This window comes from Schistocerca piceifrons, chromosome 4 (assembly GCF_021461385.2).
Source record: "Schistocerca piceifrons isolate TAMUIC-IGC-003096 chromosome 4, iqSchPice1.1, whole genome shotgun sequence".
NCBI classification, from domain to species: Eukaryota; Metazoa; Arthropoda; class Insecta; order Orthoptera; family Acrididae; genus Schistocerca; species Schistocerca piceifrons.
In genome coordinates, this window is record NC_060141.1 from 319621822 (window position 1) to 319644765 (window position 22944).

Sequence of the window (22944 nt, forward strand, 5' to 3'; positions counted from 1 at the left end):
AGTGTCGAGGTCCGGTGTGCCGGCCAGCCTGTGAATGGTTTTTAAAGCGGTTTTCCATCTGCCTCGGCGAATGCGGGCTGGTTCCCCTTATTCTGCCTCAGTTACACTATGTCGGCGATCGCTGCGCAATCACTGTCTCCACGTATGTGTACACCATAATTTCTCTACCACGCAAACATTTTCGGTTACACTCGTCTGGAATGAAACGCGTTCCCCGGGGGTGGGGAATGAGGGGTGGGGGTCCACTGGGGGCCGAAATGCACAATAACCCTGGGTTCAGTGTGGGGCGGTAGTGAGGTGGGTGGACTGCTATGGCCTGTTGTGGGGTTGTGAACCACTGAGGGCTATGGCTGGACGAAGCCTCTCAGTCGTTTCTAGGTCCCCAGTTCAATACACACAATAGAGAGGCAGTGACAGCAGAATGGGTCTGTCAGGAGACATCAGTGACTCCGACCGTGGACTAGTAATTGGATGTGACCTGAGTAACAAATCCAACAGGAAAATTTCAACCCTGCTTAACCCACTCAAGTCCAACGTCGGCGATGTGAATGTGAACTGGAATTGTGAACAAATAGCTACAGCTAAACCGAGACCAGACAGACCTCTCGTACCTTCGAACATTGCGGAAGGTGGTTTAAAAACAGTGGAATTAATCAGTCGCGAATTCAAAGTGCTGCCAGCGGTCCAACTAACACAACGACTATGGCTAGGTAGTGCAAAGGTACAATGGTCGAGCAGCTCATCTCTACAGTCAGTGCTAAGCGACGTTTGAGATACTACATAGAGCGACGCCTCTGGACTGTGGATGACGGAAACGAGTGACCTAGAGTGATGAATCAAGCTATACATCCTATGGCAGTCCTATGGAAGGGTGTGAGTGTGGCAAATGCCTGGGTTGGGTTGGGTTGGGTTGTTTTGGGGGAAGAGACCAAACTGCGAGGTCATCGGTCTCATCGGATTAGGGAAGGACGGGGAAGGAAGTCGGCCGTGCCCTTTCAAAGGAACCATCCTCGCATTTGCCTGGAGCGATTTAGGGATATCACGGAAAACCTGAAGCAGGATGGCCGGACGCGGGAATGAACTGTCGTCCTCCCGAATGCGAGTCCAGTGTGCTAACCACTGTGCCTCCTCGCTCGGTGGCAAATGCCTGGAGAACGTTGTATGCCGTCAGGTGCAGGGCCGATAGTGAACTACGGAAGAGGTGGTCTTATGGTGTAGGTATGTATTTCGTGGATAGAGTACGGTTCCTATGCTACGCTTAAGATAACAGTAATTGTGGAAGGATATGAACACATTTTACAGCATTGTGAACTATGTAGCCTACAGTAGACGAACAGTTAGGACAGTGCACTCTGTCGTATTGCAGCATCGGTGAGGCAATGGTTTGCGGAGAAAAAGATTCCTGAAATGAACTGGTCTGTCCAGAGTCTCGGCCTGAACCCAGAGGAACCCCTTTGGGATCAGTTAGGATGTTCACTCCAGATTCCAGCATCCAACATCACTACCTTCTTTGGGTTCGCCTCTTGAGGGGGGATGGGCTGCCACTTCTCCTCAGACATACCAGACACATAATTGAAAATGTCGGCTTGGAGTTCAAACCGTCATAAAGGCGAAAGGTGAACACACCCTATATTAATGTCCACTAATTGGAGTCCGAATACTTTAGATCAGATTTGTTGCGGCGATTAGGCTTTTAGACAAAGCAGTGCTGGACGTGGGAGAGGTGTGGCAGGTGCAGGTGGGGTCGTCGTCGGGCGCGACGGCGGCGCAGGCGCAGAGCGGCGGCTGGGGCCACGGCACATCGTCGCAGGTGCAGGCGGGGCAGGCGGGCGGGCTGGCCGACGCGCAGGCGCGCGGCGCCGGCTCCACCAGCTCGCAGGCGCAGGTCGGCTTCTCGCCGCGCGGCGCCCAGGCCGGCAGCGGCAACGGCGGCGGACAGCGCTCGCCTTTCCTGGGCGGCGGCAGCGCCTCCGCGCAGACCGGCGCGCTCTCCGGCCAGAGTCAGACGCAGGTACTGCGCTGCTGCCGCTCTTACTAATTTATTAATGATATTGTTCTAATGAATGTAACCGTACAAGGGTCATCAGCAGATATTACTTTCGCGTAAACAGGGTCATCAGAAAAAGTCTGAAATGCTTGTAAGGGTACGCTGTGCTTAGAAGTACACTACTGGCCATTAAAATCGCTACACCACGAAGATGACATGCTACAGACGCGAAATTTAACCGACAGGAAGAAGATGCTGTGATATGCAAATGATTAGTTTTTCAGAGCATTCACACAAGGTTGGCGCCGGTGACGACACCTACAACGTGCTGACACGAGGAAAGTTTCCAACCGATTTCTCATACACAAACAGCAGTTGACCGGCGTTGCCTGGTGAAACGTTGTTGTGATGCCTCGTGTAAGGAGGAGAAATGCGTCCATCACGTTTCCGCCTTTGATAAAGGTGGGATTGTAACCTATCGCGATTGCGGTTTATCGTACCGCGACATTGCTGCTCGCGTTGGTCGAGATCCAATGACTTAGCACAATATGGAATCGGTGGGTTCAGGAGGGCAATACGGAACGCCGTGCTGGATCCCAACGGCATCGTATCACTAGCAGTCGAGATGACAGGCATCTTATCCGCATGGCTGTAACGGATCGTGCAGCCACATCTCGATCCCTGAGTCAACAGATGGGGACGTTTGCAAGACAACAACTATCTGCACGAACAGTTCGACGACGTTTGCAGCAGCGTGGACTATCAGCTCGGAGACCATGGCTGCGGTTACCCTTGACGCTGCATCACAGACAGGAGCTCCTGCGATGGTCTACTCAACGACGAACCTGGCTGCACGAATGGAAAAACTTCATTTTTTCGGATGAATCCAGGTTCTGTTTACAGCATCGTGATGGTCGCATCCGTATTTGGTGACATCGCGGTGAATGCACATTGGAAGCGTGTATTCGTAATGGCCATAGTGGCGCACCCGGCGTGAGGGTATGGGGTGCCATTGGTTCCACGTGTCGGTCACCTCTTGTTCGCATTGACGGCACTTTGAACAGTGGACGTTACATTTCAGATGTGTTACGACCCGTGGCTCTACCCTTCATTCGATCCCTGCTAAACACTATATTTCAGCAGGATAGTGCACGAACGCATATTGCAGGTCCTGTACGGGCCTTTCTGGATACAGAAAATATTGTCGGCCGGTGTGGCCGTGCGGTTCTAGGCGCTTCAGTTTGGAACCGCGTGACCGCTACGGTCGCAGGATCGAATCCTGCCTAGGGCATGGATGTGTGTGGCGTCCTTAGGTTACTTCGGTTTAAGTAGTTCTGGGGGACTGATGACCACAGATGTGAAGTCCCATAGTGCTCAGAGCCATTTGAACCATTTGAACAGAAAATGTTCGACTGCTGCCCTGGACAGCACATTCTCCACATCTGTCACCAATTGAAAACGTCTGATCAATGGTGGTCGAGCAACTGGCTCGTCACAATACGCCAGTCACTACTCTCGATGAACTGTGGTATCGTGTTGAAGCTGCATGGGCATCTGTACCTGTATACGCCTCCAAGCTCTGTTTGAATCAATGCTCAGGCGTATCAAGGCCGTTATTACGGCCAGAGGTAGTTGTTCTGGATACTGATTTCTCAGGATCTATGCACCCAAATTGCGTGAAAATGTAATCACATGTCAGTTCTAGTATAATATATTTGTCCAATGACTACCCGTTTATCATCTGCATTTCTTCTTGGTGTAGCAATTTTAATGGCCAGTAGTGTAACTGTTAAGAAAAAAATTCGATGTGTTGCGCCGTTTCCGAGTTAATTAGCATTAAAGTTATCCAAGCAGGCCTTTGCACTCGCAAATTCAAGCAGACTGCCAGAAACTGAGTCGCTTAACGTGTTCTTCTTTTGGTTTCCTACAACCGAACTAGAGAGCGGTACAGAGATTGGACACGGAACGGTGGTAAGGATCGAACCCGAGCCAAAGGCTGAGCAGTCTCTTGCACTCATCTACGCTATGCGGACAACTGACACTAATTTTATCTAGCGGCCCGCTTGAATTTGCGTGGGTAACTTCGACGCTATTTACCTCGGAAACGGTGCAACCATTATTCCTCAGCATAGCCTATCCTCAACACCCTCACAGTTTTTCAGCCTGTTCATGACCACCCTGTATAGACACGTACGAATAGACGAACAGATTTCACTTCTCATACCCGCTAGTCCAAAACGTATCAAGGCTGGATTGAGGTAAGAGTTAAAATGGTGGTATTAATGCTTCTACATGGTCTCCTTCCCCCCCCCCCCCCCCCGCTCCAGCCGCCCCCCCCACTTGAATCCAATACACAGAACGAGGCACAGAAACTTGTAAAACTGTGGGAAGTTTTTCTTTGGGGCGTTGAATGTCAGTTACGTCGTCAAAGTCTTCATTCGAGTTTCTGCACTTTGTCGTTCTGTGGTACGCTGATGGATGACACCAAGTCTTCTCAACCCTGATGATTTTTTTTTTCAGAAAATAATTTTGCGAGATTTCCATTTCAATCAAGTCATAGTAGGCAGCCGACCAAGCATTGTTGTTTTCGTGTGCTAGTGAAGGTGTACAGGCTAATCTCTGCACACATTTTTATCTTCTTCAGACATTCCAGAGAACGTCTTGAACAATTCATTTACAGATATTGCTCCGTTGTGATTTGTGGCACAATAACGTCGATACGCAATGATCGCAAGTCCACTAGTTGACACCGCCTGTTCGCAACTGAGTGGTCGAATGCATATCTGTTGTTACAGTTGTTAGTTCAAGCTGCCACCGAGGCTGCCGCGCTAACGCCGCTTTTACGCCAGGAATAAAAATGTCGTAACTTGTTGGGTGAACGGTGTATATTCTTTTGCTTGCCCCCTGGTAGCCCATGCTCTGTGTTACTGGCGACGGGAAAAGTATTTTCTTACTACCAGACTTCATTGTCAATCTTGTTGTGTTTCATTGTCCGCTATGTACGTTCTACGAGTGTACAGGTCTAGCACAACCTCATCTCTAAATATGAAAAGGGTAAAACCAATAGTAACAGAAATCAATCCAATAAATAGAGGTGGAGCCCCTCCACGCCCACACCGGCACGACGGCCGACTCAAAGTCTCTACTGCCATCTATGCATAAGGGTTGGTTTTCACTAAAGTGAGGTGTCGCAGGATGTGGGTACTGCGATGTTTGTGTACGTCTGGTCAAGGTTGAACTTTAATACGCACTCATCTGGAGATAGACTTGGTCGAAAGTCGAACGAAGGGTAGCCGTTTGAAGGGCAGAGGGAAAAAGGTCGATACCTTTGACGTTATGCGGTGTTGTTACTCGGCGGCTGCCGCTGGGTGCCAGTGTTGATATGTCGGTCAGCGTCAGCATACCTGTAACATCTACATCTACATCCATACTCCGCAAGCCACCTGACGGTGTGTGGCGGAGGGTACCTTGAGTACCTCTATCGGTTCTCCCTTCTATTCCAGTCTCGTATTGTTCGTGGGCTCTAATCTCTCTGATTTTATCCTCATGGTCTCTTCGCGAGATATACGTAGGAGGGAGCAATTTACTGCTTGACTCTTCGGTGAAGGTATGTTCTCGAAACTTTAACAGAAGCCCGTACCGAGCTTCTGAGAGTCTCTCCTGCAGAGTCTTCCACTGGAGTTTATCTATCATCTCCGTAACGCTTTCACGATTACTAAATGATCCTGTAACGAAGCGCGCTGCTCTCCGTTGGATCTTCTCTATCTCTTCTATCAACCCTATCTAGTACGGATCCCACACTGCTGAGCAGTATTCAAGCAGTGGGCGAATAAGCGTACTGTAACCTACTTCCTTTGTTTTCGGATTGCAGTTACTTAGGATTCTTCCAATGAATCTCAGTCTGGCATCTGCTTTACCGACGATCAACTTTATATGATCATTCCATTTTAAATCACTCCTAATGCGTACTCCCAGATAATTTATGGAATTAACTGCTTCCAGTTGCTGACCTGCTATTTTGTAGCTAAATGATAAGGGATCTATCTTTCTATGTATTCGCAGCACATTACACTTGTCTACATTGAGATTCAATTGCCATTCCCTGCTACACACGTCAATTCGCTGCAGATCCTCCTGCATTTCAGTACAATTTTCCATTGTTACAACCTCTCGATACACCACAGCATCATCTGCAAAAAGCCTCAGTGAACTTCCGATGTCATCGACAAAGTCATTTATGCGTATTGTGAATAGCAACGGTCCTATGACACTCCCCTGCGGCACACCTGAAATCAGTCTTACTTCGGAAGACTTCTCTCCATTGAGAATGACATCCAGCGTTCTGTTATCTAGGAACTCTTCAATCCAATCACACAATTCGCCTGATAGTCCATATGCTCTTACTTTGTTCATTAAACGACTGTGAGGAACTGTGTCGAATGCCTTGCGGAAGTCAAGAAACACGGCATCTACCTGTGAATCCGTGTCTATGGCCCTCTGGGTCTCGTGGGTGAATAGCGCGAGCTGGGTTTCACACGACCGTCTTTTTCGAGACCCATGCTGCTTCCTACAGAGAAGATTTCCAGTCTCCAGAACAGTCATTATACTCGAACATGACAGTTAGGTTCATCATCGTTTTGTGTCCGATAGGTCATATATCAGATGCACAGTGTAGGGTGATGTTTGCGATGTGTTTGTGGGTCAGTGTGCGAGCTCGCCGGTTATCCTGCTGTAGCCTGTTGGTCGGCCTTAATTTGTGGTAAGGTCTTATGGGACCAAACTGCTGAGGTCATCGGTCCCTAAGCTTACACACCATTTAATCTAAGTTAAACTAACTTACGCTATGGACGACACACACACACCCATGCCCGACGGGGAGAGCCGCACGGGCCGTGACAAGGCGCCTAAACCGCGCGGCTATCCCACACGGCTCCGGCTGGCATATCCAGTCAACGTTGCTGATATGCAGGGACAAAGAAATCAATCCATTTACAACTGTATCACTGAATCACGACCACCTAATTAATATCTCAAAGGCAGCGTAGTAGGCCCCAGTCACAATCCATTTAGGGAGATTACAGAAATATCGATTCATCATCTTCAGGCAGGGCAAAAGCCTGAACCTCCGTGCTTCAGGTATCAGAAACCAGATAACCAACGATGAAATCAATCGACGTGGGCAGGAAATGATACGTTTCAGTATAAAACATTAATACAATGCTTACATGTCCGACGGAACTTTACATCGTGACACAGGCACTGCAATACCGTATTTATCCGCCGACACCCGGCAGCGACCTTCTAGTAAAATGTCTGTCGTGCACGGGAAGATACAAAATGGATGTACCAGTACAGATTGTAGACATCTGCTTGACGATACATCAAAGTTTGGGTTTGGCTGCGAGTCGTCCTCGGATAGCCACATTGTAAGGCGACCGCTCGCAATAAGCAGAAATCCGGGTTCGAGTCTCAGTCCGGCACATATTTTCATTGTCGTTGTTTGCATCGTAATTCGTAATAACTGTAATATCGCACTGTAGATATGATGTCGTACTACATTGTATGATCAACGTAACACTGATCTGTTGAGGGAAGGCACTTCCCGCGTAGACCGTTTTCATTTTTGAAATAAACACTTTATTTCATGCTTTCGCACAATTAGCTAATTTCACCCCCTTGGGAATTTACACGCCACCTGGTAGTGAAGCAAACGACAAAAGATACAATAGCTTCAAGACTGGAAAAATAAGGTCAGAAATGTACATAAAACTTTTTACACACCTCCGTCAGAGTGCAAAACTGTGTTCTCGTGTTATATCTTCTGCACATTACTGCGAGAAAGAAGCACCATCTAATGGCATACCCAATAAAGGTTACTTATGAAAATGGTGGAAAGGGATACAACTTTTATATATGAGGTCTATTGAAAAAATTCCGGAACTTCATCCAGAAACTTTTTCTACTCTTATTTTTTACTTCTTGTGCATGGTCTTCTTCGAAATACTCTCCTCCACAATTGCTACACCACTCCCAACGCCGTTTCCACTACCGGAAGCAGTCTTTGTACGCCCCTTGCTTAATCGCGCGAAGCGGCGTCTGCGAATTTTCTTTTACCTCGTCTATCGTCGCAAATCTTCGTCCTATCGACGGGGGGGGGGGGGGGGGGGGTTTCAGCTCTGGAAATATTAAAAATTCCACAGGGGGGCCAGGGCCAGGTCTGGAGGGTACGGAAGATGGAGCAGCACAGTGATTTCGTTTTTCGTGCAACAGTCACACGCCAATAGGGATGAATGTGAAGGTGCGTTATCGTGATACAAGAGCCGTGAAATGTCCCGCTACATTTCAGATCGTTCCTTCTCATATTTTCTCGCAGGCGACGCAAAAACGTCCCGATAGTACCATCGATTAACAGTTTGTTCCCGTGGCACGAATTCATGACCAACTAATCCTTCAAAAAAAAAAAAACTATCATCACGGCTTTGTCATTTGACCTGACTTGGCGAGCTTTTTTTGGACCTGGAGAACCTTTCTCGGCCGATTGTGAAGAATGAACTTTAGTCTCAACATCATAACCGCAGACCCACGTCTCCTCACCAGTTATGATTCACTTAAGGAACATCTCCTTCTCATTTTCGCGATCCAAAAGCTCTTCTTTCTGGTCTTGATTCATGAGCCGTGGGACGAACTTGGCGGCAACACGACGCATTCCAAGATGCTGTGTCAGAATTTCATGACACGATCCAACTGAAATGTTACATTCTTGTGAAATCTCTCGGAGGGCCATTCTCCAACTGGCACGCACACTTCCGTTGACGTTCCTGACATGAGCGTCTTCGGTAGACGTTGAAGGGCATCCTGAAAGAGGATCATCTGTAACTTCCACCCGGCCATTCTTAAACCGTGTAAATCATTCTTAAGAGCGAGTACGGCTTAAGTACTCATCACCGTAAGCTTCCTGCATCATTTGGTGTGTCTCTGTAAAGGTTTTCTTGAGGTTCACGCAAAATTTAATGCAGACGCGTTGCCCGTCTTACTCTGCCACCTAGAAATTCGCAAACTGTGCGATACAATTTTCTACACTGTACAACACTGAACAATAGCTAACAGACGTACAACAATGAAACTTCCGGCAGTTACACATTATACACAGACGTGTGCAGGCATGCCAACCGCATTTCTCTCCAACACACCACTCTAGAATTTTTTGAATAGACATCGTACAACAGCAGTGAGCACAAAAAACGTTAAAATATGAATTACATTTAGCATTGTCGTCAAATGACATTGAAACGTAGTTTCACAGACGTGAATTTCGTGAGTAAAATGAAAAAAAAACCTTCTACGGGTTTGTCACTGTGCTAGCGTAAACTAAATTAAAATCCTTTAGTTCACATTTCAATAAAACTGCACGTCACACGATCAACGTCTAAAAATCAAATGGCATACATGTCAGCGAATTTAACAACTCGATTGTGTCTTCAGAGAGATAACAGTAGTTCAAACAAAAGTAATAAACACTGGGTCAAAGTCATTACTACCTATGCCTAAACTCAAAGCTCTGCAGAAAATCTCGTAAGTGACATATTCTTATATCGGAGACAAGATAAGCTTTAAAAATTCCTGACGGAAGGCAGCGAATGGTGAAGCCGCATATTACGTGTGTGAGGGAGCAAAGAGCCAGCCAAAACACAACAAGAACGAGGTTGAGTCACAAAATTGCCACAATATACGTATGGAACGAAGACCTGTATCTTCCGAGTCTTCTGCCAGCTCGACGAACAATTACACGCAATACTCCCACGGTCAGTGAGGCTATTTCACTTCCCTCAGTAAATTTGCAGCGACGGTGGTTCCATACATGCAATGGACTTGTAATATTATGTAAATAGAAGATGGAGGGGGGAGAAAGGTAAGGAATGTAAAGGAAGGGAAAGGAAAGGAAGGGAAGGGAAAGGAAAGGAAAGGAAAGGAAAGGAAAGGAAAGGAAAGGAAAGGAACTAATGATATCAGCTTCATGGAGACTTTATGTGAAATCAGCGGCGACGAGTGGAAATGTGTGCCAGACTGGGCCTACGTATTAGGCAGTTGCGTTAACCACTGCACCACCCAAACACCGTGTTTATGGCAAATGCGCGGATTATTTCGGCAAGTTCCCCTATCGACTCACATTCCCACCCAGAGCCACCCATCCTCAGTCCCTGTCTGTGTCCGAGCCGGCCGGGGTGGCCGAGCGGTTCTAGGCGCTTCAGCCTGGAACCGCACTACTGCTACGGTCGCAGGTTCGAATCCTGCCTTGGGCATGGATGTGTGTGATGTCCTTGGTTAGTTAGGTTTAAGTAGTTCTAAGTTATAGGGGACTGATGACCTCAGATGTTAAGTCCCATAGTGCTCAGAGCCATTTGAAGCCTGTCTGTGTCCTCTGTGGTCGCTAATTTTAGATTACCGCTGGAGGTGGAACTTCCATGTGCACCCACACTGAAGACTGTGGATTCACTGCCCGTCGTAGCGAGTCAATTATACAGGGTGTTTGAAAAAGAACTCCTAGTTTTAAGTACAAATTTAATGGGGAAATTAATGAAAAATTACATCAATGAGTATATCATGAAAGAGAATTCCTTCAAGTTTTGTTTAATGTTAGTAGACTTCAACGTGGGATCCATTTCTTGCCCTGCACACGTCGAGACGATATTCCACTTCTCGCCACGTTTCACCAACATTTCATGTGTAACTGTCCCAACCTCCTCGACGATTCTTTCCCGTGAATGATTGATATCTCTGATCTTTTCACTGCACACAACATTTTTTTATGTGGCTCCAAAAGAAGAAGTCCAGTGGGGTTGATGCCGATTAATTTCATGTGGATGCTCTCTCTGCCCCACAAATTCTGCAGTTATGTCGATTAACTGTTCCACTGAAATGAAATGTAGCCTAATTAGAAAAGAATAGTTTCAGAAAAATGACATCATCATCAATTCTGTGCAGAAAGTTAACAGCAAAGTCATACCTTTCGATTTTATGAGTAGGTTTTGTTTCATGTAACACTTGCAATTTATAGGCACGCAACTAAAGTCTTTTACGCACAACATCACACACAGTACCTTATGCACTCCTAATTGTAGACTACGTCTGGCCAATGACTTCTTCGGGCTCTGAACACACAAAACACGGATCTGTTCAACAACATTTTCAGAAGTTCTCGGTCTACCTGGTGATTTTCCTTATAAAACACTACCGGTTTCCTTAAAAGACTTTAGTCAATGACGGATAGTTTATGCTGTAGGTGGTTCACCACTATGCTGGCGTCTAAAATTACGTTGTACTGTTATAACTGACTCAGTTTTCACAAGCCATATAACACACTGTACTTTATGTTGCGGAGTACACATTGTTGCTGAGTTGCTCTGCACCGCACTGCACGCACACCTGGACTGAACTGCGGGAACAGAGGAAAAAAACAGCTCTGGTGCCGTCTCAAGGTGAAGCAGACCTACCAACTGCAGGGGAGACAAACTTGGAGAGTAAATGAATCGAACATTACGAACTGGAATAGTGTATGCCACTTTGCACAGATTCTAGGACACATTAAAGCTAAGGAGTTCTTTTTCAAACACACTATGTATACGTGGTGTCCGAAATGGCAAACACCACGCATTAATATACTTGTAATGGCTCTGAGCACTATGGAACTCAACACCTGAGGTCATTAGTCCCCTAGAACTTAGAACTAGTTAAATCTAACTAACCTAAGGACAGCACACACATCAATGCCCGAGGCAGGATTCGAACCTGCGACCGTAGCGGTCTCACGGTTCCAGACTGCACCGCCTAGAACCACACGGCCACTTCGGCCGGCTATACTTGTAATACTGATCGTAATTTAGTTTCCACAGCTTACGCCCTATATGATGTGCAGGTGCAGGGCTCGTTCCGCCAGGGACTGAGCTACTCTGGAGCCGCGCAAGCAGGATCCAATGCAGGGCAGGGGGCGGCGGTCGCCGGCGCCGGTGGCGGGGGCGGGGCTGTAGGCGGAGGCGGAGGCGGAGGCGGCGCGCCCGAGGAGCAGCGCTGGAGGCCATTCGGCAGCGCCATCGGCGGTGGACAGCTGCCTTTCGGAGGTGCAGCGGTGGGTAGTGACGCCGGGAGCGGAGCACTAGCTGGCGGCGGCGGTGGCGGAGGTGGCACTGGCTCGACTGGAGGCGCGATGGGTGGCGGCGGCAGTGGCTTGAGCGGAGGCACCACGGGTGGAGGTGGCATGGGTGGCAGTGGCTTCAACGGAGGCGGCATGGGTGGAGGCGGTGGAGGAGTTGGAGCCGGCATGAGTGGAGGCAGTGGAGGAGTTGGAGGCGGCGGAGGCGGTATAGGCAGTGGTCTGGGAATGCCGACCAGTAATGGACGCGGAAGCGGCGCCGGCATGGGTGCAGGAAACGGTAGGCACGCTGGCGGGGCGCACCTCGACACGAGCGGTGTGAGGGGTGCCAGTGGACACACGGTGGGGACTACTGGGGGCGGCGGGGGCGGCGGCGGGGGCGGCTACCGCTTCGGGACCTCTGCGCCGTCGGGGGCCGACTCTTCGTACATGCCTCCTTCCGGTCGCGGTGGCTACTCCGGGCCCTCCGGCTCTGGTGGGAGCCACGCCATGCCTCCCTCTGGCAGCGGGCACGCAATGCCTCCTTCCGGCAGCGGACACGCCGTGCCTCCTTCCGGCAGCGGGCACGCCGTGCCTCCTTCGGGCGGTGGACACGCCGTACCTCCGTCTGGCGGCGGCCAGTCGATGCCCCCTTCCGGCGGCGGCTTCCCCGAGTCGGGGGCCGGGGAGGGTAGCGACTACGACGGCTCCGGCGACTACGAGGACGAGGACGTGGCGTCGGGGCCGTCGGCGCCCTCGCGGCACCTGTTCCGCAACGGAGACGGCGTCGGCGGCGGGCAGCGCACGCTGTCGGCGGGCCCGCACGGCACGGTGACGGCGGGCAGCGGCAGCCGACGCGTGCAGGCGCCGCCCGGCGGCCAGACGCAGAACGTCCACCTGGGAGGCGGCAGTGGCGGCGGCTCCGTCGTGTCGGCGGGCGGCAGGGGCGGCGCACCCAGCCAGGCGCAGGGCATCTACGTCGCGGGCTCCGGCGGCAAGGCCGTGCTCGTCAGGCAGGACTCCTCCTCCTCGTCCTCGTCGTCGGGCAAGGAGGTGCTGCTGCAGCCGGGACAGAGCGTGCCTGGCTCCCCAGGGTAAGCCTTTATTCTGTCCAACATACACTGACGTGATAAAGGTCAAGGAAAACATCCCAATACCGTGTCTGACCTCCTTTTGCCCGGCATTGTGATAGCAATTCGATGTAGCACGGATTCGACAAGTCGTCGGTAGTCCCCTGCAGAAATATTGAGCTATGTTGCCACTATAGCCGTCCATAATTGCCAAAGTGTTGCCGGCGAAGGATTTTGCGTACCAGCTGACGCCTCAATTACGTCCCATAAATGTTCGACGGGATTCATGTCGGACGATCTGGATGGCTAAATGATTCACTCGAATTTTCCACTTCTTGAAACCAATTACGGAAAATTGTGGCCCGTTGACATGGCGCATTGTCATCCGTAAAAATTCCGTCCTTGTTTGGGAACGTGGAGTCTACGAATGGCTGCAGATGGTCTTTAAGTAGTCGAACAGAGCCATTTCTAGTCAGTGATGGATTCAGTTGAACCGGAGCGCCTATCCGTTTTATGTAAACACAGCCCACACCATTATGGTGGCACCACCAGCTTGCACAGTGCCTTGTCGAGAACTTGGGTTCGTGGCTGCTTGGAATCTGCGCCACACCCTAAGCCTACCGTCAGCTCTTACCAACTGAAATCGGCACTCACCTAACCACTCCACGGTCGTCTAGGGTCCAACCGATGTGATCACACGAGCCCAGGAGAGGCGCTGGGGCGATGTCATGCTGTTAGGCAACGCCCTCGCCTGCGTCCACAGCCCACTAACGCCACATTTCGCCGCACCGTCCTAGTGCATACGTTCGTCCTAAGTCCCACATTGATTTCTGCGGGTATATCGCGCAGTGTTGCTTGTATGTTAACACTGACAACTCTACGCAAACGCCGTCAGTCGTTAGGTGAAAGGCGTCGGTCACTGTGTTCTTGTGATGATGGGTAATGTCTGGAAGTCGGTATTCTCGTCACACTCTTGACACAGTCAGTCTCGGAATACTGAATTCCCTAACGATTCCCATGCGTCTGGCCCCAACTACCATTCCGCATTCAAAGACCGTGAATTCCCGTCGTGCGGCCATAATGACATCTGGAAACCTTTTCACATGAATCACTCTCAGCTCCGATGATGCACTGTCCTCTTATACCTTGTGTACGGGATACTACAGCCATCTGTATATGTGCATATCACTACCGCACGACTTTTGTCATCTCAGTGTGCAGGGGTTGGACAAAAATAGGAAACACTGCAGCAAGAAATGCACGGTTGAACATAAATGTAGATCCTAGCTAAACCTGCAGGTTACGCTGTTGTATTTTACCACTAACGGCACCTGTGCAATGCCCTCAATACGTTGCATGCATCAGTCATGCTCAAAAGAGTTTTCTGTTTAGTTATGAGTGCATTACGTCGAAGCTATGTGTATTCCAATGATACAAGGTCGTATGGTGTGTGCATCCCTAATCTAGGTAGCTGAAATGTTTGGCGTTTCGAGTGGTACCGTAACGAGCATTTGTACCACGTTCAGGAAAAGCAGAAAAACATAATCCGCTAAGTCAGACGGTGGACGTAAGTGTCTGTTGAACGATCGTAATGGACAATAAAAGGGACGACCACTGAAAAAGTCACCGCAGAACCGAACGTCGCATTCGCGAACCCTCCGACCACCAAAACAACACGAAGGGAGCTCCAGGAGCAGGAAACTGCAGGGCGATCTGGAATTCAAAAACCACTGATCAGCGATGCAAACGCCCTTAACAGGGAAACGTAGTGCCGAAGCCATAAAACTTGGACAATGGAGCAATGGAAGAATGTCATGTGGTCGGATGAGTGTTGCTTCACACTGTTTCCGGCTTCTGGCCGTCTTTACGTCCCAAAAGTGAAACATGGCGGAGGTTCGGTGATAATTTGGGTAGCCATATCGTGCCCTTCCCTGGCACCCATTGTTACTCTGCGAAGTTACATTATTGCCATGGGTTATTCGACCATTTTGGTTAACAGGGTCATCTCGAGGCGGAATGTTTCTTCCCCAAGAGTGGTGTTGTATTCCAAGACGACAGGACCCATGTTCACACAGCTCGCATCGTCCAGGACTGCTTTTCTGAACACGAGAATGAATTTCCGCATATTACTTGGCCACCACAGTCAACAGTCATCAATATTATTGAACCTTTGAATTCCATTTGGGAGAGTAGGGTGCGTGAATGCTACCCATCTCCACCATCGTTACCTGAACATACTACAGCGTTTTTTTTCCGGACTAATAATACAAGATTTACTCGCACACCAGACAGGACCCGTATTTTTCCATTCCGCGACGACTGGAAGCTGTTTTGAATGCTGACGGGTTTCCTACGCCGTGTTAGGCGTCGTAATGTGTTACGTTTTTGGTGTTTCCATATTTCTGCCCATCACCAATAGCACTCTCGGTTACGCCGTGGAATCGTCTTCTTGGCTGGTACGGACGCAAGAGCCGCATTCGTAAGCTTGTACAATCTTTGTCTCTTGTCAAAGTAAAACTAGATGGAATTTTAAAACTTCGAAATTATGTATGGAGTAACTTTGTGAGAGCAAATCTATGAAAAATGGCTTTCGTACGTGTGTATCGATAACTATTGCGTACACGTATCTCTTGTTCACGAAAACGTCCGCCTAAATATCCAGAATGAAATTTGCACTCTGGAGCGGAGTGTGTGCTGATATGAAACTTCTTGGCAGATTTGGACGTTAAGAGACAAGGTACTGGCGGAAGTAAAACTCTGAGGACGGGACCGGAGCCGCGCTTGGGTAGCTCCAGCACAAAGCCAAGTCCAATTCAGCACCACCGTGCAATTTCCCCCACACCACATCAAGCCGGAAGGAGAAGCGCCCCAGAGGCGCTAGCACTCCAACACCAGTGGAGGTTTCGAACCTCAGTTATGTGCGAGCGAGAGCGAGTACTTGGGTAGCTCTGTTGCTGGAGCACCTGTCCACGAAAGGCAGAGGTCTCGAGTTCGAGTATCGGTCCGGCACACAGTTTTAATCCGACAGGAAGTTTCATACGCCTAAATATGTTGTACCTTCCATATTTATGTTAATAATTAAATTGTAAAACCACCGTATCTGTTAACTGAAAATATTCGCCATAAACGGATTGGAGGTCACGTAGGGAGTGTAAGTGGATACAATGAGACTATTTTTAGAAACTTTGTCTGTCTGAATACGCCGATCCCCGAAACTATTAGACGAATTTTCACGGGATTTTCACACGTAACTTGAGTGCAGTGTGGGGCATCAAAGAGGCTTTCTTCATCAGTATCAGTTCATGTAAAAAAGATATATTAATTTGAAGTTTCAGAAGTCTGCTCAGCTTAATAATTCGGATGTTTCCCGTAGTCACAGGATCGTCGTGATGTAGTACACCAAAGAACCATTAGACGGCGGTGTTAGTTTTTTTTTTTTTCCTCAGTGACGGAAGTCTTTTCGGAGGTCTATGTCAGTGACAGAATTAAGCGCCGCAATCTTATCTTTATTAATACAAAGTAACACTGAATTTACTTGCATAGGATGGTTCAGATTTATCGATTTCGCTTTGTGTGTTAGAAACTTAACGAAATTACTTTCCATCTTTCGACAGGTTTTATCTGTATTTGACTTCTTGGCTAGGAAAACGGAATTTATTGTGTGTGCTTTGTGTTTTTAGTGCGTACTAATTACTTTTTGATTTCGTTGTTTACAAATAAAAATGTCTAGAAAACAGTCGAATCGTTATCGATACACTACAACTGCTAAAACAATGAGGACTATGCGTCTTAAGACTCCAATAAAAATCTTGGGGCGAGACTTGTTGGGGCTCGAAGATATCAGACTTTAATTCGCTCTTTGGAAACTCCTTCCAAAAGCGAGGAATCACGTGACTCTTTATCTACAGCTTCATGCATTATTCCGCTCCTCACTACATATTAGGAACAAGTCATCCAGCCATAGATACTTTGAGCCACCTGTGCGAAGTCGGAGCTGGTCGCCAATTCATAATATTTATTTGCCTCTGTCCTGTTGCTTTTGTATGCCTATAGGTAGATGGAAGTTTCGGCTCTATTCACAACAATTGCGATGCAGAACGGCACTAGAAATGCAAGTAACTCAAATACCCGTCACCAGATTGCAGCACATTCTAGGGCTCTTCCACACATAGCGGAAACCTTGAAAAACTCGAGAGCGAGACGAGGCGAAATCTGAAATGTATTGCAGTGCTACCATCATGAAGTTTCCACGCTAGTCATAAAGTTACTCCTATTTACGGTACCTCGCCACACCGCTTTACCTGATTTACTGAAACTCTTTGGGTATGGTACAGTTTACGAGTAATACTGCACCATCTGAATTCAAAGATTATCTATAGAAATAGAGAAACTGGTACATCCTGTTGTACGAATAGAACTCACCTCTGACTTTATCCAACCTTTGGATTACAATGAACAACATCGCATATTAGCGTGACATCAGGTTGCGGCGTAGCGGTTCCTTTCGTGCTATCTACCAGCACCTACCGGCGAACTCCATCGCCGGTAAGGAAGCCGAGCAGGAACCTACTGTACTGCAACTCGCACCAGGCTGCATACATCGTAATCGTTCTTAGAATCGGGAAAAAGTCTCAGTTTTGAATGAAAGGTGGAAATACTGGCATAATTTCGGTATATTCTGAAGTTGAGAATTATACATTCCCCGCCAAGCCCGTGCTAATCCTAACAGAGTCATGCACAAACCCTTTCATTCACGTTAGCAAGTTTTTGGTATCGTATTTTCCGAAATCTGAACAGCTTCTAAAAACTGATTGTTCTTAAATGAAAATTCTCGCCACACTATTAAGTTTATCGATGTCTAATGCACTCAACATTTTGGTCACCGATCTGCTCAATATGCCACGTGGAATTACTGTCTTTTCTCATACACAAAATTACTTAAAAAATATGTACTTTCTAAAAAAACGCACCGGAATAAATATGCCTTCACTTTCAAGCACTTTTGAGGCGTGTAACACAACTGAAACCGACAAACTATAACTTCCTTCGGAGCTCATACTACACACGACCATACCATTGAAAGGCTGGGCTGCTGTATGCATTCTCTATCTCCAAGACAAAAGACGTGCGAAGAATACTCCGTTCTGATTGGTCAGTTTTCTTTAAGGCCAATAGAAAAACATTATTCTCCCGCGTTAGTCCGCGCTTTTCATAACTAACCAATCACAAAATAACACACTTTCGAACTGTACTTTTTTCCGACATAAATATTTAACATTCTGATATTTTATTTATACTTTACGTTATTAACTATTTTCATTTGCAGTCGAAGTAGCTTTTCTCTTACCATAAACTTACATGTTATGACACAAGATTCCCCGTTGTCTGCGTTCTCACTGTCTTAAAACTTTCTCACACTACAGTGTTCATTATGAAAACAATGATCTACATATTTACTTTAGACCACATTCACGCTTCATTCACACTACTAAAAGCATATACAAAACTGTACAAACATAAACAAGCAAAAAAACCTTCAAGAAATAAACAGAACAATTCACAAAAACATTCTCTTGACATGTTTCTGTACTGTGTCTGTCCGCTACTGTACTCTAGTGGATGAACATTAGAACTACGTACTCGACTGAACCCGCTTCAGACCATCTGTCATTGTGCACGCATTAGTCGTCCTCCAGATACACAGGCTCTAGACACGAGCGAAGGCGCCATGCCTCAATATCTGTAAGCTAATGTACTCACAGCAAAGAAAAAATTAGGCATCACGAGGAGGTACCGCGCTAATAACGTAAAACACCACGTCTTGTCTTGATAATGGCTTCAGTTCGACGAGAAAAAGGGTCCAGTAGTTGTCATATTCAGCTGCAGTCACTCGTTCGTGATTAGATCCCGTACAGGAACAGAATTGTGGAGATGTTGTTTGCTACGATTCACCCAACATTCCAAATACTTCCACACGTTTTCTGCTGGATAAGACCATCCAATTAAGAAACAATAATTATATAGAGCCCACGACATTGTGAATTTATTTATAAAAAAATAGTGAATATGATGGAACTACTAGGCGCCATTTGTTGGTAAAACAGTTAACATAATTTTATGCGATGTCCTGGAAATAATTGTTATCTTTGAGGAAACATTTTCAATTAGTGTAATGTCTGTTCCAAAAACGAAAAATTTCAACTAACTGAAATTGCAGTTAGCCATCAAAATATGACATAATTTACAAGACAGGAAAAGTTAATGACGAGTTTGGCAGGTCAGCTGAGAACTCTGTCTGAAGGCATTTGGCGTAGGTCTGAAGGGTGGAGCATGTTTTGTAAGAGAATTACATCTTCCGGTCGTGATGGCTTGAAAGAAACTGCAAAGCGAATATCATCTGGCAGTCATTGTAGACAACGCAGGGTCGTCGGTACTCACTGCACAACTCCCTGTAGCTCCGTTGCGGTGAATGAAAGACTCCTCTTTCGTACAAGAGAGCGTGTTACGACGAGCATGGAAAACCACAGTGTCGCTGAGAGACTGGTGAAAACCATGAAACTCATTTAGTAGCCAGAGTGATACAACCACAAAGGAACTTTCGAGTCCAAAATATCAAGTTCAAATTAGTCCTCTTCCTTTTGATTGCTGTGCAGGGTTTTGTTCTGTATTCAGACACAGCTGAGGTTTCAAAATATTCCCCACTCTCTTTTGGGTGATGGTTCGTCGGGTTTCTCCACCTCTCTCAGCTGTTGTCTCGATGACAACTTCGTACACCTACATCTACATCAACACCCCGCAAGCCATCTGACGATGTGTGGCTGGTCCCGCTAACTGATAGCCCCTTCTCTTTCCCACTCGCGGATGGCGCGTGAAAAGAATTACTGTCGGTAAGCCTCTCTACCAGCTCTTAATTTCTCGAATTTTCTCATCGTGGTAGTAGGACGAGACGTTTGTGTGGAGGAAGTAATATTTTTCCCGACTCTTCCCAGAACGCGCTCTCTCGAAATTTCAATAGTAAACTTTCCCGTGGTCCACAACGCCTCTCTTGTAGCGTCACCCACTGGAATTTGTTGAGCATTTCTGTAGGGCTCTCGCGCCGACCAAACGATCCCTTGACGAGACGCGCTGTTCTTCGTTGAATCTTCTCTGTATCTTTTACCAGACCTACCTGGTAAGAGTCCCAGATTGACGAACAATACCCAAGAACAGGTCGAACAAACGCTTTGTAATGTACTTCCCTCGTGGATGAGTTACACTTTCTTAAAATTCTTCCAATGAATCTCAGTCTGGCATCTGCTTTTCCTGCTACTTATTTTGTGTGGTCATTCAACTTAAGGTCGCTCTGGATAATTAGTCCTAGATATTTTACGGTGATTACTATTTTCAGCAGTTTGTCTACAGTAGTGTAGTTGTACAGTAGTGAATTTCTTTCCTCATACGTGCGCAAATGTTACATTTATTTATGTTCAGAGGCAACTGCCAGATTCTGCACCATTCATCAATCGTCTGTAGGTCATTCTGCAAATCGATACTGCCTTCTGGCGTTGCTAATCTCTTACAGACAGCTGCTTTGCGAAAAGTCTTGAAGAGCTTCCGACGCTTTCTACTGAATCATTTACATACAATGTAAACAGTAACGATCCTATCACATTTCTATGGGTACTCCGGTAATTACTTTTACGTCGATTGATTTTGTTCCGCTATGAGCGACGTGTTGAGTTCTGTCTGCAAGGAAGCCTTGAATCCAGTCACAATTTTGGTCCGATATTCGGTAATCTCCCGTAAACCTCTGCTTGTAGTCACAGTCCTGTTGTCAGACGGAATCTCATCTGATCCTTCAGTTGTGACGTCAGCTGGGGCGCTCGTATTGTGCCGCAAACTCTTTGTCTGCAGATCCAGTTCCAAGCAGATTTTGTTTGAACCCTTGGCCCCAACCTGTGACAACAGACACTGAAAGCTTCTCAGAGCAAACACCATTCCAGTCAGTTTGTCAGCGACCTATGACAATTGTGTGACATCTCGCCGTAAATCAAAGTTTACGCAGGGTAGACACAATCCCTACCTCGGGCGAAAAAAACTGTCATCAGCGACTTACACTGAGGTGACAAAAATCACGGGATCCTCCTCATATCCTTTCGGGCCTCTTTTTGTCCGGCGTAGTACAGCAGCTCGACCTGGCATAGACTCAACAAGTCGCTGGACGTCGCCTGCAGAAATATTGATCTATGCTGCCTCTATAGCCGTCCACAACTGCGACTGTGTTACCGGTGCAGGATTTTGTGGACCAGCTAACCTCTCGATTATTTCCCATAAATGTTTATGGGTGGCCGAACCATTCACTCGAACTCTACAGAATGTTCTTCAAACCAGTCGCGAATTGCTTGTGGCCTGGTGACATGTCGCGTTGGCATCTATAAAAATTCCATCATTGTTTGGGAGCACGAACTTCATGAATGATTGCAAATGGTCTCCAAGTAGCCGAACATAACCATTTCCACTCAATGAAGGGTGCAGATGGACGAGACGACCAGTCAATTCCATGTAAATACAGCCCACACTATTATGGAGCCACCACCAGCTTGCACAGTGCCTTGTTGAAAACTTGGGTCCACGGTTTCTTGGGGTCTGTGCCGTCAGCTGTTACCACCTGAAATTGGGGTTCATCTGACCAGGCCACTCTTTTCCAGTAGTCTTGAGTACAACCGATATGATCACGAATCTAGGAGAGGCTACCGCCGATGTTGTGCTGTTAGCAAAGGCACCCGCGTCGGTCGTCTGCGGCCATAGCGCATTAACGCCATATTTCGCCGCACTGTCCTAACGGGTACGTCCGTCGTACATCCCACATTGATTTCTGAGGTTATTCCACGCAGTGTTTCTTGTCTTTTAGCACTGACAACTCTACGGAAATGCCGCTCTCTCGGTCGTTAAGTGTAGCCCGTCAGCTACTGTGTTGTCCGTGGTGAGAGGTAATGTCTGAAATTTGCTATTATCGACACATTCTAGACACCGTGATTTTCTGAATATTGAATTCCCCAACGATTTCCGAAATGTAATTGCCCTTGCGTCTAGCTTCAGCTATCATTCCATGTTCAAAGTCTGTTGATTGCCGTCGTGCCGTCATAATCACATCAGAAACCTTTTCACATGTATTATCTGAGTACAAATGAAAGCCCCGCCAATGCACTGCCCTTTTTATACCTTGTGAGGGCGATACTACCGCCATTTGTATATGTGCATATCGCTATCCTATGGGTTTCGCGACCACAGCGTATGTGAGTAGTAGGACATATCATTTTGTAGCATGGGAGCCTTACCACATTGGAAAGTTTATACTTTCCAGCTTGTTTTGTTACACTGATTCTTACAAATTTGTTTAATATTATGAGTTTGGCAGCACTTGGTTGAGTCCAACACACCCAGTCGATATAGTTCTGCACTGTTGCCTAATGAATAAAATACAAGCGTGTGGAATATCAGACCACGAACAACTGCGTGACTGGACTGAAGAGTTTCTAGCAAATAAAACATAGCATGTCGCTCTGAACGGAGAGAAGTCTTCAGTCTTAAAAGTAACTACGGGCGTGTCCCAGGGGAAGTGTTACAGGTTATTACTTTTCATAACATGTATAAATGACCCAGCAGAAAATGTCGTAACTTCCATTAGCCTTTTCGCAGATGATGCTGTTTTATACAAAGAAGCGACAACTCTAGAAAATTGTAGCGAAATGCAGGAAGCCAAGCAGAGAGTCGACACTTGG

General features: G+C 47.2%; 1 protein-coding gene across 1 annotated transcript in view; it reads left to right on the top strand.

The window, feature by feature from the left end:
* LOC124796399 (collagen alpha-1(III) chain-like) overlaps positions 1 to 22944 on the top strand; it is a 203182-nt gene that overhangs the window by 175234 nt on the left and 5004 nt on the right. The window contains exons 6-7 of the mRNA XM_047260576.1: positions 1733 to 2011; positions 11901 to 13207. Coding sequence (XP_047116532.1) covers positions 1733 to 2011; positions 11901 to 13207 — 1586 coding nt within the window. The remainder of the gene's footprint in view (positions 1 to 1732; positions 2012 to 11900; positions 13208 to 22944) is intronic.